At 63.6% G+C, this 12,913-nt stretch overlaps 2 protein-coding genes across 3 annotated transcripts in view; one reads left to right on the top strand and one right to left on the bottom strand.

Annotated features, from left to right (window-relative positions):
* Positions 1 to 1,894, bottom strand: part of LOC128338391 (chymotrypsin-like elastase family member 3B) — a 26,928-nt gene extending 25,034 nt beyond the window's left edge. The window contains exon 1 of the mRNA XM_053280746.1: positions 1,866 to 1,894. Within this exon, the coding sequence (XP_053136721.1) occupies positions 1,866 to 1,880 (15 nt within the window). The 5' untranslated portion in view covers positions 1,881 to 1,894. The remainder of the gene's footprint in view (positions 1 to 1,865) is intronic.
* The window catches only part of TMEM269 (transmembrane protein 269), a 16,126-nt gene extending 3,213 nt beyond the window's left edge, over positions 1 to 12,913 (top strand). Inside the window, exons 1-7 of one of the 2 annotated variants that reach the window (XM_053280745.1) lie at positions 1,205 to 1,308; positions 3,158 to 3,259; positions 9,481 to 9,628; positions 10,347 to 10,444; positions 10,761 to 10,904; positions 11,446 to 11,646; positions 12,023 to 12,913. In XM_053280745.1, the coding sequence (XP_053136720.1) occupies positions 3,235 to 3,259; positions 9,481 to 9,628; positions 10,347 to 10,444; positions 10,761 to 10,904; positions 11,446 to 11,646; positions 12,023 to 12,132 (726 nt within the window). In that variant the 5' untranslated portion in view covers positions 1,205 to 1,308; positions 3,158 to 3,234 and the 3' untranslated portion in view covers positions 12,133 to 12,913. Of the gene's footprint in view, positions 1 to 1,204; positions 1,309 to 3,157; positions 3,260 to 9,480; positions 9,629 to 10,346; positions 10,445 to 10,760; positions 10,905 to 11,445; positions 11,647 to 12,022 lie in introns of those variants that run through there. The other variant, XM_053280744.1, reaches the window with a different exon arrangement.

The following is a 12,913-nucleotide window of genomic DNA, read 5'->3' as shown; positions in this document are numbered from 1 at the left end:
CCGAGGGGCCACAACCCAGAAGGCCCTGCCTCTTGTCCCCACCACCCAGATCTCAGTCAATGGCAGGGCCATGAGCAGCGCGCAGAGGGAAACCTAGTCTGGTTTTCGCAAGGGGTGTGCCAACCTCTCTCTTCCACTTCCACTTGCTCAATGGCTCCAATTGCGCTGGGCTCGGATGTGGTGGGATTTTACCACTCAGTGGCAGCTGCTTTGAGAAGGAAACGCGCGTCCACAGCAGCCTCCGAAAGAAAGGCATCCGGAGGAAGGCGGGCGGTCTGGGCAGGTTCCAAAGAGCGGGCGCTGGGATCAGCAAACCGGTGCTGCTCTCCAGACATGACCCCCGTGGCCTGCTCTGCAGAAGCTCACTGGAGGGGGAGAACAGGCTCCTGTTTCACCCTCTGGAAACAGGCCGTCCCATCCCTGGCCCCCGGCCAAGAGGGAAACCCCCTCACCTCCTCCCCGGACCTGCCTTCTGGGAAGCCAGCCTGTCTCGAAGGAGCAGACCTTGATCCCTTCCCCCACCTCTTCCCAGCAATCCAGGCAGCCCCCCACCCCAGAGGAAGCCTTGCCCTCTTCGCCAGCACACTTCGTGCCCTTTGCTCTCCAAAAGGACCAACGCAGGGAGGGAATTCTGCCCCGGTCACCTTCCTCAGGCATCCTGGCCTCTCTGGTTCCAGGGCTCACAGGAACAGAGGGAGCTGCTTTAGACCGAGCCAGGACCTTGGTCCAGCCAGCGTAGTGTGCTCTACACGGACTGGCAGCAGCTCTCCCAGGTTCCAGGCAGGCGTCTCTCTCCCAGCCCTACCTGGAGATGCTGCTGCCAGGGCGTGAATCTGGGACCGAGCTTCTTCTGCCTGCGAACGGGATGCTCTGGCCCGAAGCCCTGAGGGGAATCAATCTCCTACAGCAGACACAGCGCTCGCCTGGAGTCCGTGCAAATGCACAGCAAGGGAGGGGCGCCCCCTCCACCCCCGCTTAGCAAAGGGGCCACTGCACGCTCCCCACTGCCAGGCCAGCTCTCCTCCCCCGCCCGGGCCTGAGGATGGGACGGAGTCTGCCGCGCGCAGCTCGGAGGCTGGAGAGGGCGAAGCCGGGGATGGGGCCTCCGAGGAGGGCGCCCGGGGGAGGCGGCGGGGAGGGGGGGGGAGCGAGGAAGGGTGCCTCCCCCTGGCCCGCCCTTTCCTGTGGAAATTTCCCGACGCGGCGTGCGGGGGGGGGGGGGAGGCGGGATGCGCACCGCATAAAAGCCGGGCTGCCGCCGGCGCAGGAACTCAGCAGCGGGAGCGCAGCGACTCCGATTGCCGAGCGGTGAGTGTCGCGCAGGAGCCAGCCTGGGGAGGCAGCGGCAGCGGCGGCAGGCTCTGCCCAGGTTTGCTGGGAGCAGCCCGGTGGGGCGGCCGCCACCTCCTCCTCCTCCGTGCGCCCTGGGCGCACCACCAGCCCTGGCCGGCGGGGACCTGATCCCCGTCTCCGCACCTGTGACGCATTCAGCGCGGGAGGCCTGCCCTGCCTGCTCCCCCCACCCGCGCCCCAGGATGGGGGGCGCAGGAGGACGACCCGCGGCGCAGCCCCTTCCGCCGACCCATCCCCTTCCCCGCGGGGCGCCCCGAGCCCCCGCCTGGCTGCCTCGTGCGGAGCTTCGCTCAGGAGCGTCCCGGGGAGGCGGAGGAGGGGGCCCCGCAGGCAAGCAGCCCTCCGCAGCCCCTGGCACCTACAGGTACATTGCCGCTGGCGCTGGAGGCTCCGGCAGCCGAAGCAGAGCGCCGCTCCCTCCTCGCTTGGGCGGCTCGTGGCTGCGGGGCAGGGTCGGCGATGGCGGGGGGGGGGCGAGAGAGGGAGCAACGCCCCCCCCACTTCCTGCTCACCTGGCAAAGAGGCATCTTTCCAAAGTGGCGGTTCTCTTGTATTCAGCAGGGGTGGCGAAGAGCCGCGGGCCCCCTCCGTGCCCGGCACAGCCTCCCACCCTCCAGTGGCCGTTGCTGGTACCTGCCTGCCTTCGGTTTCTTCTTAGGTTGTGAGCCCTTTGGGGGCAGGAGGAGGGCGGCGTTTTATGGATAGCTACGTGAACCGCTTTGGGGACTTTTGCTGAACAGCGGCCTTTAAGTGTCCGGGGTGGAAACAGGGCCCTTCCTTGGGGAGGCCGGCGACAGGCACTCCCCCTGCCTCGGCACCTGCTGCGCTCCCCTTCCCCCCTGCGCCCTCCTCAGCGGGGCTTCTCTCGCATCCCGGCCACTGCCGGGGCTCGGGGACCGCGAGGCTCTCCCAGCTGAACCCGGATTCCAGACCCAGGATCCCCGGCGGGGGGGGGGCTCCAGAGGAGGCTTCCTCCCCCTCTCCATGGCCTCTGCTTTGGCCCTCCTGGCCGGAGTGGGATCCAGTGGAGGGGGCGCCCCGCCCCCTTCAAGCAAGTGCGTGCACCAGCCTGGCCAGGAGGAGGAAGAGCTCTTTAGGGTTAGGGTCACCGACCAGAACAGAAAAACCAGCAAATAAAGTGATTAAAAATGAGTTAAAATGCAATGTATCCATAGCAATAAAATGGATATTATAAATTAAAACAATCAAATTCCCTTATTAATCATCCGCCGACCAGAATTAATGGCAGCAGCATAGTATCTAGCAACTCTAGATGTGACTGCAGACTCCGCTTCTGGTCTGTTTTGCAAGGAGGCCGGACTACCCATAGCTGGCCCCACAAAGCTTTTCTCTGGCCCCCTAATGTGTTTGCAGTCCTGGAGAGCAACCAAGCTGGTCAGACCTGGGGGTGGGGGGCCGAGGGGAGGGGCCCCAGGTATTGGCTTCCCCAGCCTAGATGCTGGCCCCAGATCTCTCACTAGGCAGCTGCTCTTGCCCAGCAGCAAAGAGGCTGAGGGCGCTTGTGGCTTCTGCCACCAGCACCGGTGGGCTTGGGGAAGCCCTTTCCTCTCCCCCCCCCCAGCAGCAGCAACATGGGGTGAGGCCGCTTACCGCAGCCCAGGAATGTGGCGAGCATAATCCCGCACGGCTTCTCGCCTGCCTGAGATTTCCTCCTGAGCAGCTGTGCTCAGGGGACGTTCTCTTCCAGGGGACGGAGGAGGCCAGCCTGCTCTGTGTGGCTCAGGCACAGTCTCCTGGAGAAACCAGGCCCTGAAGCGGCTGCAAATCTCTGCTCTCTTCCTAGGATTCCCTTCCGAAGCAGCAGCAGCAGCAGCAGCAGCAGCAGCAGAAGGGTGTAATTTCCCCCTGGACTCTGCCAAGATGTGGATGCTGTCGCCCCCCTCTGGTGAGTAGCACTCCGCCCCCCCCCCGTCCCTCCCTTCCCACCACGCCACTCCGGTTGGTTGGTGCCTGCTGATGAATCGCTTTGATGGGTGTGATGATCATCGCCGCCGCGGCTTCCGGCCCGCTCCCCTTTCCTGGCCCAGCTCGGAAACCAGAGAGGAAGGCCCGTCCCGTCCCCCAGAGGTCGCTGCGGCTGGGTGGACCTGAAAGGCGGACGGATTTACTGCAGCCGGCTTGAGGCACCAAGGGCTGCCCTTTTCTTCTGCCACTTGGCTTACTTCTCAGGCCTGGCTCCCCGTCCCCATACGAGGTGGGTCTTGCAAGTGGCAGGCCTGAAGGACAGGCCACCAGAGGCCGTAGCAGCCGGGGACTGTGTTTCAGGTGGCCAGTGGTGGAGGGAGGGATGAACCAGGCCTGTAGGTTAGGGCTGGTCCTGGCAGCCTGGGACTCCACCCAGTTCGCACAGGAAATCCCAAGAGTGTCCCACATAGATTAGCGGGCCCCTTACTGCAAACTCAGCGCTATCCCAAATAACCTGATGTGAAAAGTGGATTCTTTTTACCCCGCACATAAATCAGGCTGCACTCTTAACGTGCAGTGAAAAGCCCGAAGTGTGTGAGCTGCTCCCCAGTAACATGCAGGGACTTCGGGGTAAATCTGGCCGATATGTGAACATGCCCGCTGCACTCCGGAGGAGATGTGGGCTAAAAGCCGGGTGTGGAAAACTTCCAGGGAGGGCTGGGAGAGACTCCTTGGAGAGCCGCTGCCAGTCAGTGTAGACAGTCCTGAGCTAGGTGGATGGAGGGTCTGACTCCGTATACAGCAGCTCCCAATGTTCCTAAGGGTCTGGAGTGTGATCTTATGGACCTGTCAGGTCTTCTGGAAGTGGTCGGAAAGGAGCAAAGCACCACCCTGTGCTGGAAATGCGGTTTCCAGCGAGACTCTTCGCAGCATCTCTCTGGAGGCAGGAAGGTCTGCAGTTAGGAAGAGCCCCCGTCTCCTCCCTCTCTGGTTTCCCACGGCCCCATCCCAGAGGGTGTCCCCTGGCCTGGCTCTCTGATCCTGGACATGATTCCTCCTGGTTCACAATCTGGAGGGGGGCTTGGCTGGGAAATTCCTCGGCACTGACTAATTGCCCTTCACCCCACTTCCTGGAAGGCTGGCCTCCAAGTCTGCGCCTGGGCCCTGATCCGGCTTGGGTCCGTGTTGTGGCAAGAGTGTGCCCCCCAAACTCCTTCGGAGCCTGCCTGGCGGCGTCTTGGTGGCTGAGGCTTTAGAGTACGGCCCTGAGCGTGGCGTGGATGGTCCCAGCGGGGTTTTCAGGAGAGGCAGCAAGGAGCTGGGGGGACAGGACAGGCGGGCTGTGTCCACGCAGTCTTGCCCCCTGGCCCGTTCCCCATGGGTTTCTGATTTCCCCGGGTGGCATTTCCTCCAAGTTGGCCCCCTATGTAGCCGGGTCAGCCCCTGCTTGGCATTTGGAGTGGGGGGGATTGTGGAGACCTCTCCTGGGGGCATTGTTAGGGTGTGCCTTCTCTCCCCCGGCCAGCACCCTCGGCCTGTGAGGGTCTCTCTGGAGGCGGTCTGAGCTGAGTTAGCCGTGACTAGGAAGCCCCACTGCAGTGGATGTTCTTGGCTGCAGAGAAGGGTGAGAGTCCCCAGCGCCACCGTGTGGCCCTCTTCGCCCAGAAATGCCCCCTCCTGGCCAGACGCTGAAACCGCACCCAGGCCTCTGGCTGCAGAGAGAAGCTGGCCGGGCTGCTGAGAGTTTGGCTGAGAGTCCGAGGCACGTCACTCGTGACCACCGTTGGGATTGGCACTGCTGCTTTCCCACAGGGCCGCTCTGGGCTGCCCGTTCAGGATTGGAGAGCGTGCCGTGGCTGTGTGGAATGAGCAGGCCGCCCTCTCCGGGTGCCCATGGCCAGCTGCCCCAGGGACTGCCGGGCTGGCTTCTGCCCGCCGACACCTGCGCGGGGCTTGCCTGGGCTCTTTCCCTGTGATGGGGCCTGCCGGGGCCACACGAGGAACGCCCGGAGCCTTTGCGCACGGGCAGAGGGGGGCACTCTGGCTGGGGCTGCTCGTCCCAGCCCCGTCCTGCTCGGTGGATGGATTGCTCCCTTGTCCAGCACCTCACTTGATGGCGCTTCCTTGGACTCGGAGGGAAGCCTGCTCGGACGCTCTCGGGGCCACTCCGCCTCTTAAGCCCTGCCCGGTGCCCCTGCTCTGGTCCACTTCAGAACCCCACCTTGGAATGGCCGCACTGTTTGACTTGAAGATGAAAGGAGAACGCCCGCTCGCATCTCCCCCGCGTCACGTGCAGGCTGCTCTTCGGGGCGGCCAAGTTGCTTTCCGTGGGACTTTTCGCCTGACCCTGGGCGTGTCTACTCAGAAGTAAGCCTTGCAGAGTTTGGTGGGGTTTACGCCCCAGTCGGTGTGCTTGCGGTGCAGGGCAGGCCTCCTCGCCACTGGCGTGGTTGGATGAATTGGTGTGGCAGGGACGGGAGCAGAGTTGCAGAGACGGTCCTCTGTGAGGCAAGGTGGCCTGGAACGAGGCCCTGCGTGGAATCAGGATCCGGCCGGGGGGGTTGGGGGGGTGCAGGCCAGGCTTTCTGAGAAATGGCCGCAAAGTGTGGCCGGGTGGGAGGAGTGTGGCACGGGCCTCAGGGCGGCCGCTGGCTTTGCCCTCCCCGTGCGGTTTCTCTTTGCTTCCAAAGCGACGGAAAAGTCACGGAGAGCTCTTAGAACAGAGCGCCCCAGCTAGTCGGGATTCAGTTGATCCAGTGGTTTGAAAAAGGGGTCTTGACGTGGCGGTGAGGATGCCTTGGTGGACCAGAAGAAATGGTCTGAATGGGAGGGCTGGTGTGGTCTTTGCCGGAGTGGCTGCCCTAGCAGTGAAGTGGAGTGGGAAGCCCTTCTTCAGCCGCTGGTTATGCCCCTGCTGCCCCATTCCTTCCGGGGGGTGTGGGGGTGGCAGCTTGCTACCACTCAGTGGGAGATGCAGGGGGGGCAGGTTACAGGCATGGCTGTTCTGCCAGACCTGCAGAAGGAGAGGGTTCTGCATTCCGGCCCCAGCCCCCAACAGACATGCATGCATGCATAGACACACACACACACACCCTTGGGGTGTGGGGACGTGCCAAGGCCAGGATGAGGCGGGGGTTCTTTCCTGCCCCCCTGAAGGCTTGCAATAAATAGGCTAGCCCCCCTTCTGGCCATGGGGCAAAAGTGACGTTGGGACTGTGTCTTCCTGAGCAAAGCAGCTGTTTGCCGCCACCGGTCTAGAAATAGTGAGTGGGGATGTTTGTCCCCTCCTGCGATGGAAGGGCCGGGAAGCGTCTCCGGACGCAGAGAGGGCCCCCGCATTGAAGCAGTCCCCCACCAAGCACTTGCTTGCTCTTCTGGAACAACCGGCCGTCCTGGCTGCATCAGGCCGCCGCCTTGAGGCTGGGTGCAAGGCGGAGCCCTTCAGCAGCGGGCTTGTCCTACTTCGCAAGCGCCCGCGTTGCTGGCAGTCGGGGCCCTGCTGCATACTTTGGCATCTCGGGGTGGTAACCAGCCAGGACACCAAGTCCTGGGTCCTGGCACTGCACTCGGCAGGGGAAATTCCACTGCCGGGGACAAGACGCTTCCTTTGGAGGGTTGTGCCGTGCAAAGCCAAACGCACGCACCCAGCCCCTGAGGAATGTTGCGTGCCGCGAGCGAAAGAGGGCACAGCACAGCCGCCCCCATCTCTCTGAAAAAGCGCCTCCATCTTTTCATCCCCCCCACCCTCTTGTTTTATTTGGAGGCTGTTTTGGGGGAGGGGGCGGGATTGGTCCTGTGCTAGATAGTAAGGCGGCTCACCGGATTATAACGGGGGTGGCCTTGCCTGACTCGGGAGCTTGGGCACGCTTCTGTCCTGTGACCGTCTGCGAGGGAGACCGCAAGGTCGGAGGGGGAGGAAGACGTGGTCATCGGGGCGAGAGGAGCTGGGCCGGGCGCCACTGCCCTGCCCAGCTCTCGAACCCAGCACTTAACCGAGGCAGGAGGAATTGCCATCCAACCCAGCCGGGGCTTAGCAGGCGATCCCTTCCTGCCCCTCTGACCTTGCTTCCCCGCTCACGCTTCGTCACAAGACAGGAGCAGGCACGGCTCCCGGATGAGGGTAGCCCACTTTTTCCTACCCTAAGGATAATCGTGTGAATTGCCTTAGTCACTGCTGGAAATGAGGGCGGCAGGGAGGGAGGGAGGGCTGCTTTGTGAGAACACACGGCCGCCCCCAGCTCATCCAAACCAGCAACGGACTTCTGTGCATGGGGAGAGAGCAAGCTGGGCTGGATTCTTGCGTTCCCAGGAGGTGGTGGTGGAAGGAGGCGGAACCCAGACGTGCCTGTCCGACCGTTGGCTCCCAGCGCAGAAGGCGCCCGGAGCGGGAGGGGGGGGGCCTTGGGGGCGGGTGTTAAATGGGGAAGGGGTGGGGGTGAAGCGAGACGAACAGGGTTCAGGGGGATGCTTTTTGGATGCTGTCTTGCTCTGACCTGCTGTTTTCTTTCAGATGAAGAATCTCATGAATTTTCCGGCGTTTGGAAAGACGTCAAGGGCAGGGTGCATAACACACGAGTAGGACATGGTCCCTTCACACTTTCTCTGCTAAAGAGTAGCCCTCTTTTGGGGTGCTAGGATGAGGTGTTTAGCCAGTTGGGGGCGGGGTTGTTGGTTTTTAATTGCAGGGTGGGGGCTCTCCTTTGTTTTCTCAGTTTGATGCCCGCAGCCGGAGTGGTGGAGGGGGGGGCAGAAGTAAGCACAAGCAGAGCTAAGACGGAGAAGTGCTTTCTTGAGAACGCCCCCCATCTGTGTCAGTGAGGCAGGTGGTTCAGCTTGGGCTAATGGGGAGGGCTGAGCATGCGGTGGGGCCAAGGAAGGCCGTGATCTTGCATGTCTGTCTGTCCGTCCCTCGGCTTCCTCTCTGTCTCCTGCAACCTTTTAAACGCTCGTGTTGTGTTGTGATGAGTCAGCACAGAGTCACCCGGGTGCTTTCCAGATTACAGGCTGTTCGGCAGTGAAATGCTTCGGCTTGGCAGGGTCGTTGTGAAGACGTAAATAGCTTGCGCAGCCCTCCAACAACGGGGAAATGCAGCTAGAGCACATGCAACATTGCAGGACTAACACGCCAGGATGAAACCCGGAAGGCGGCCTCGGAAATGTGGACGGCACCTTGCTGTCAGCGCAGGGAGTGCGGGGCCGAAAGGCAGGGCGGAAGCACCCTTAAGGGACAGGTGGTGCCACAGTTGTAGCGGGTAATCTGGAAAGCGCCCCGGAGCTGAGCAGCGATTTGGGGCCCCTGGGAAATGCCGCCTCCCAGGGGTCACGCAGCCCGTGCTTCACATAACCTCTCCCTGCTCGGGCCCCACCACTCTTAAAGCGGTTGGGGGGCAAGCACCCCCAGCAAGCCATTTGCCCCCCAATTCGGTTTCAGAAATCTTCGGGGTGGGGCCCAGCTCGTCCATGCATGCACTTTGCCCCTGCCGGGCCACCCCCTCCGTTTATGTCCCGGTGCGGCCGTTGCCTGGGAAGCGAGGGAGCATCGCGCTGGCACACAGGCAGCCGGGGGCCATTTGGAGCTGGCGGGGGACTGGCCAGGGCCCCACGGCTGCCCCCAGCTTGTGGGGGCTCCAAGCAAGTCAGAGAAGGACTAGAAACACCTCCATCCTCGCTGGGGTATCGGCACAGGGGCGCCGTGAGAATGGGAAGATGGGCCCCCGGAGCCCAGGAGGGGGCGGGGCCAGGGGAGGGGGCCCATCTTGCCGTCTTGCCCCAGAGCCCACCCCAGCCTTGCTACGCCCCTGTGTAGGTGGGCCGAGCGTGCCCGGCTGCCGCGGGGTGCACGGAGGGAGACGGAGCCCTCCAGCCACTGGCGGCTCGGAAGCCGCCCAGGGGCACCGCTGGGACTCGGGGCAGCAGCTTCTGCCAAGACTTCCTCACTCGAAGGAGGAAGGAAGAGCCGCAGGTCTGGGGGGCCCGCGAGGGCTCCTCCTCACACGGCCAGCCGGCCGAGGCTCACGCACACGCACTCACTCTGCCCTCTCTCTTGAGCCAGCAGTTCTGCGTGCCCAGAGGGGGCCCCGGCACACCGGCAGCCCTCGCTTCCCCGCCGGCCCCCTTAAGGGACGTGCAGAGAGCAGGGGGCGCAGCGAAAGCCCCCGGCGGGGACCCCTCCTCCTCACGCTGCCTTCTGCTGGCTCCTAGGTGCCCTTCAGCACACCAAGAAGCTCTTCCTGAGCGAGCGAGCCGGCCGCGCGCAAGCGGCCGAGTTCCTGCGCAAGAATGCCGCCAACGCCCTCTCCATCGCGAACCTTCTCGCCGGGCTCTCCTCCATCCTCTGCAGCCTGAACGGGTGAGGGGACTGCGCCGCCCGCTTCCACTTGGGGCCCCAAGCAGCCTGCCTGCATTCCCACGCCTGGCCTGGGGGTGGGTTGGCCCCGGGCAGCTGCCCTCCGGCTCAGGGGTCTCTCCCAGCCCTGCCCGGACATGCTGCCCCCAGGACGGGACCCGGGGCCTTCTGCGTGCCCAGCAGGGGCTCTCCCGGTGCTGAGCTGGGGCCCCTCCGACCCAGGAACAGGCAGCAGCTTCCAAACGTCTCGGGCAGAGAGGGGGGCCCCTTCCCCAGCCGTGGCTGCCCGAGAGCCGTTTGTTGGCCAGGCCTGTGGCCGGACCCAGAGCTGCTCTTGGTCCTGCCAGCAGCTGGCCTCTGCCTCTGCCTCTGCCCTTGCCCTTCTCTGCTGGACCCCAGCCTGTGAGACTGGCAGACAGGAGAGGGCTTCTGATGGGGCTGGAAGTGGGTGGGCTCCCTCCGGGTTGAGCCCCCTCCTGCCACTTCAGTTTCCACGGTCGGTGTCCCAGCCCCAGAGGCCCCTTTGCTGCGCTGGGTGCACCAAACGCCGGCTCAGGAATGCTCCTCGAGAGGAGGAGGAGAGGGTGGAGACTCCGCGGGGAGCCCCTCGGCCTGGCAGTGGGTGCAGCTGCCCTCTCCTCCCTGGGAATGTGGAGCCGTGCCCGCTGCCGCCACCATGGTAACCCCCCTGCCCGGCTGCCTTGCTTCTCCGTCCCTGCAGGCAGTCGCATTATGCCTGCTTGCTGATCCTGATTGGGTTCCTGCTGGACCTCGCAGATGGAGCCGTGGCCAGGCAGCTGAAGGCCTGCTCGGACCTGGGTGAGCCTCCTCTGCTTGGTCCCCTTGTTGGGCCGACAAGGCAGCGCCTTTCTGGGGCCGCGGGAAGGGAACCCGTCCCGAGCAGTTGGGGCTGCCTCAATCCTAAGCGGGGGGGGAGGGTCCTGGGTGGTGTCTGTTGTAGAGGTGGGGGCCCGCACAAGCGGCAGCTTCAAGGGAGCAAGTCCACTGTCGAAATTCGGTGGTTGAGCTGGGGGGGGGCCTTGAGCAGCCTGCTCCCCAGATGCCTGCCAAGCCCCAGCGAGAGGCAGAAGGGCTCAGGACGGACGCCTGCCTTTCTCTGCCCCCCCCCCTGCAGGAGCCAAGCTGGATGACTTCGCCGACTTCACCACCTTCGGCCTGGCCAGCGCCTTGCTGCTGCAAGCCCACGGCCTGCTGGACGGGCTGCTGGCCATCCTGTACGTGCTGGCTGTCTTCACCCGCCTCTGCTTCTTCCACAGCGGTGAGTCTGCGGCTGCCGCCAGACTAGACCGGCCCCTGTGCACGGCCCGCAGCTGGGGGTCTGGAAGGGGGCAGGACCCCCAGGAGGTCTCCGCTTGCCGTGTAGACGGGTGTCTGTCTCCAGACCTCACGGGACACCCGCTGGAGGCCAGAGCTTGAGGAAAGAGCTGGTCTCTGTCCAAAGCGGGGCGGGGGGGGGGGGCTCGCAAATGGCCCAACGGCCTGGACCAAGTGGCCCCTTTCAGAGTGGTGGAGCTCTCCTTTTGAGCAGGGGGAGAGCAACGGGCCCTCTCCAGCCCCAGCCCAGCATCACCCCTCCTGCAGCTGGGGTCTCCCTTCTGATGCGGTGAGCCCTTTGGGGACAGGGAGCCCTCTTCTCCCCGTCATCCTTTTTCTGTGTAAAGTCCCGTGAGAACTTCTCGGCTGAAAAGCAGCGTATCAATAGCAGGCGTCTTCTGGGAGGAAGGAGGCCCTTGCTCTCCTCGGGAGCCCTCCTGGCCCACCTGACTCACCACCCCCGCCACCCCCTTCCTTGCCCGCAGGGGTCCCCTTCATGTACCGGGGCTTGCCCTGCCCTTACGGCGCCGCCGTGCTGGCGACCACCTACCTCCTGACCAGGGGCAACCTGCTGGTGATGTGCCTCATTGCCCTGGTGATGATCCTCTTCATGGTGGACCAGGGCTTCTACCCGCACGACCAGGTGCTGGAGTCCCAGGCGTGGAAGAAGGCCGTCTATGCCGGAGGTGAGTGCCCAGCAGGCCGGCGGGGAAGCCTCCCTGGGGGGGTCCGAGGACGGAGGCGTCTGTGTGGAGGCTTGAGATGTGGGGCTTCGTTCAGGGGGGTGGTGGTTCCCAAGGAATACCCCGGAGGTCTCTCCAGAGACCTTGGAAAGGCGGTCTGGCTGCATGCAAGCCGGCACTGAGCGAGCGATGGCCCCATCCCCTCAGGGGACGCTCTCGCTGTGCTCACACACTTGCAGTCTCCCATTCAAGTGCAAGGACTTACACCCTGCAGGCATAGACTGACTGGGCGGGCGAGAGGGACGCCTCGTGCTTTGGCTGCGTGGGATGGAGCTGCACATCAAAACCCTGCTCCCTCTCTCTCTCCCTCTCTCGGCAGGCGTCGTGATGCTCCTGTTCTCTGCCTCGCCCTTGTCTCCCCTCTACTATCTCACCTGGTCCGTCTCTTACATCTTCTTCCCGAGCCTCTTGTGGAGCTGCAAAGTGTAACCTCGCGGGGGACGGTGGTGCACGGATGAGGCCGGCTGCTCCAGCGTCAACAGCCACAAGTCGCCTAAAACCTACTAGAGCTGCTGTCGCCGGCTGGGTGGCTCTGGGGTGTCTCCGTCGCTTTCCGCCCCAGACAGGGAGGGGGGTGTCCGGGGAGCACGGCGCCCGCCTGCCGCCCCAGCCGGGTGAACGATGCCCCAGGCCTCTTCTGCCACGTCGCAGGGAATGTACATACTCTTTTCTTTCAAAAAAGCAAACACTCCGTAGACCGAAGAGGAGAAATCCATGCTTAGAACTTTATTTTTTTTACTCCGTGATTTACTGGTTGACGGGATGGAGGGAGATGCAAAGGACTTTGCCAAGCCCTCTCGCCCTGCTGCTTTTCAAGACCCTGCCCTGGACCAGCCCAAAGTGAGAATTTCCCTGGTGGGAAGAAGAGGATCCCAGCACTCTCCTGCGCTCGCAGCCCACCGGCCCCATCGAGAGCCACGCCGTGTGCCAGAGGAAACCTTTCCGGCTGTGGGACCAGATCTGCCCCGCCCCGCGACCAAAGGGCTGTGCCCTGTGGAGCTGTCCAGGGTGGGGGGCCCAGCATGCGCCTGCCCCTCGGAAGGGTCGAGGGGGGCCTGCCCCACAAGGTTCACCTCTTTCTCCGCAGAGACCTTTTGGGCCAAACCCCCGTTTTGCTGTCAAGACCAGGCAGATTGTTTTGTGTCTCTCTGGAAAAGCGTACTTGAAACTAATGCTCTCATGTCTTGGGAAATAAAAGGCAAAAAGTGAA

This window comes from Hemicordylus capensis, chromosome 16 (genome assembly GCF_027244095.1).
Source record: "Hemicordylus capensis ecotype Gifberg chromosome 16, rHemCap1.1.pri, whole genome shotgun sequence".
NCBI classification, from domain to species: domain Eukaryota; kingdom Metazoa; phylum Chordata; class Lepidosauria; order Squamata; family Cordylidae; genus Hemicordylus; species Hemicordylus capensis.
The sequence above is the reverse complement of the archived record's forward strand: the minus strand, read 5'-3'. Positions and strand labels throughout refer to the sequence as shown.